At 41.3% G+C, this 1,641-nt stretch overlaps 1 protein-coding gene across 1 annotated transcript; it reads right to left on the bottom strand.

Moving 5' to 3' along the window:
* Positions 1 to 428: 428 nt before the first annotated feature.
* LOC125164018 (olfactory receptor 2C3) lies at positions 429 to 1,409 on the bottom strand. The gene has a single exon (XM_047856427.1). It carries the CDS (start codon positions 1,407 to 1,409, stop codon positions 429 to 431), a length of 981 nt encoding a protein of 326 aa, XP_047712383.1.
* Positions 1,410 to 1,641: the final 232 nt, after the last annotated feature.

The following is a 1,641-nucleotide window of genomic DNA, read 5'->3' as shown; positions in this document are numbered from 1 at the left end:
CATAAAATCTTAGTAGTGTTGTAATTGCCTAACCTTTATGAAATTCATAACATTTAACTTGTGGATTTGTTACAAATATTAGGAAAAAATGTAAAACACTTCACACAGATTAGTCATCTCCAAAGGCAATTACTAAAAGCAATTAAAAAAATAACAATGAATATATATAACTATACAAGCAATTAACAATATGACAATTAGCATATATATTACATATATAGAACAACATAAACAACTAACAAAACAATAGGATTATTAACAAAAAATTAAAACAGAAAATACTTTCTCTTAGCCTGAAAATGATGTATGAGCACATTCATATCAGATTGTCACCTACCTTGAACTCAAGAAATATTGGAATAGAAGCTACATCCCAAATATCCTGTCTCCCCAATCAATTTTGTTATCTTTAATTTTTTTCTTACTTCTCACAAGTTACTCACATCTCTAATATGCCCCAATGATCCTGCAAAGCCACAGCAATTCTCTGATGCAATGTGCCTGAGAGCCTTCTTCACATCTTTGTTCCTGAGTGTGTAAATCAGGGGGTTCAGCATCGGGGTGACAACAGTATAGAAGAGGGCTACAAACTTACCCTGTTCATGAGAGTTACTCTTGGCTGGCTGGAGATACATAAAGATGATGCTCCCATAAAATAGAGTCACAACTGCCACATGGGAAGAGCAGGTGTTGAAGGCCTTTCTCCGTCCTTCTGCTGACCTGATCTTCATTACAGCCCAGGCAATGTGGCCATATGAAACCAGGATGAGACCCAGAGGCAAGACAACAAAGATAAAGCTGGCCACATACATCTCCACCTCATTGAGGCTGGTATCCACACAAGCCAGTTGCATAATGAGGGGCATCTCACAGAAGAAGTGGTCAATGCGATTGTTTCCACACAGTGGCAGAAGCATAGTGAGTGTGGAGCCCACTATGCTTGTAGTCAGACCCCCAAGCCAGGAAGCAAAGGCCAAGCTGAGACAAAGCTGTGGATGCATGATGACAGTATAATGTAATGGCCTACAAATGGCGGCATAGCGATCATAGGACATGACTGCCAGGAGGACACATTCGGTGGCCCCCAGCCAGTGAGAGATGTAGAACTGGACCATACACCCTACAGAGCTTATGGTTTTCTGTGGTCCCCAGAGGTTGACCAGGAGTTGTGGGACAATGCTTGTGGTAAAGCTAATGTCCAGGAAGGAGAGATTGGCAAGGAAGAAATACATAGGAGTGTGGAGGTGCACATCCATGCAGGAAACCAGAATGATGATGCCATTGTCCAAGATAGACACCACATAAAACCCTAAGGCAATGATGAAGAGGATAGGTTCCAGTGAGGGTCGTGCAGAGAAGCCCAGGAGTACAAAGACTTCTGAAGAACTTGCATTGGCTATTCCCATCATCACATGCAGCCAGAAGTAAGACTAAAAGACCACCTGCAGTGAGTGGGGGGCACAGGATATGAGGTATAAAATGATTCTGTCAGCTAGCAAACTTTAGGCATAATTTTATATCCATTGTTCTTGAAACCATCTACTCAACTGCTCTGTGGATGATGTTACATCATCTTCCTGAAGGCTAGTTTGGAAAGACATGAAAATATGCATAACCTAGGGGAAAATGGACATTGATACA

This window comes from Prionailurus viverrinus, chromosome A1 (assembly GCF_022837055.1).
Source record: "Prionailurus viverrinus isolate Anna chromosome A1, UM_Priviv_1.0, whole genome shotgun sequence".
In the NCBI taxonomy this organism is placed as follows: Eukaryota; Metazoa; Chordata; class Mammalia; order Carnivora; family Felidae; genus Prionailurus; species Prionailurus viverrinus.
This window is presented reverse-complemented; position numbering and strand designations above follow the sequence as displayed.

Bases quoted from the DNA above. Each gene is read 5' to 3' on its own strand.
- LOC125164018 (XM_047856427.1), bottom strand. From the start codon at position 1,409: ATGATGGGAATAGCCAATGCAAGTTCTTCAGAAGTCTTTGTACTCCTG.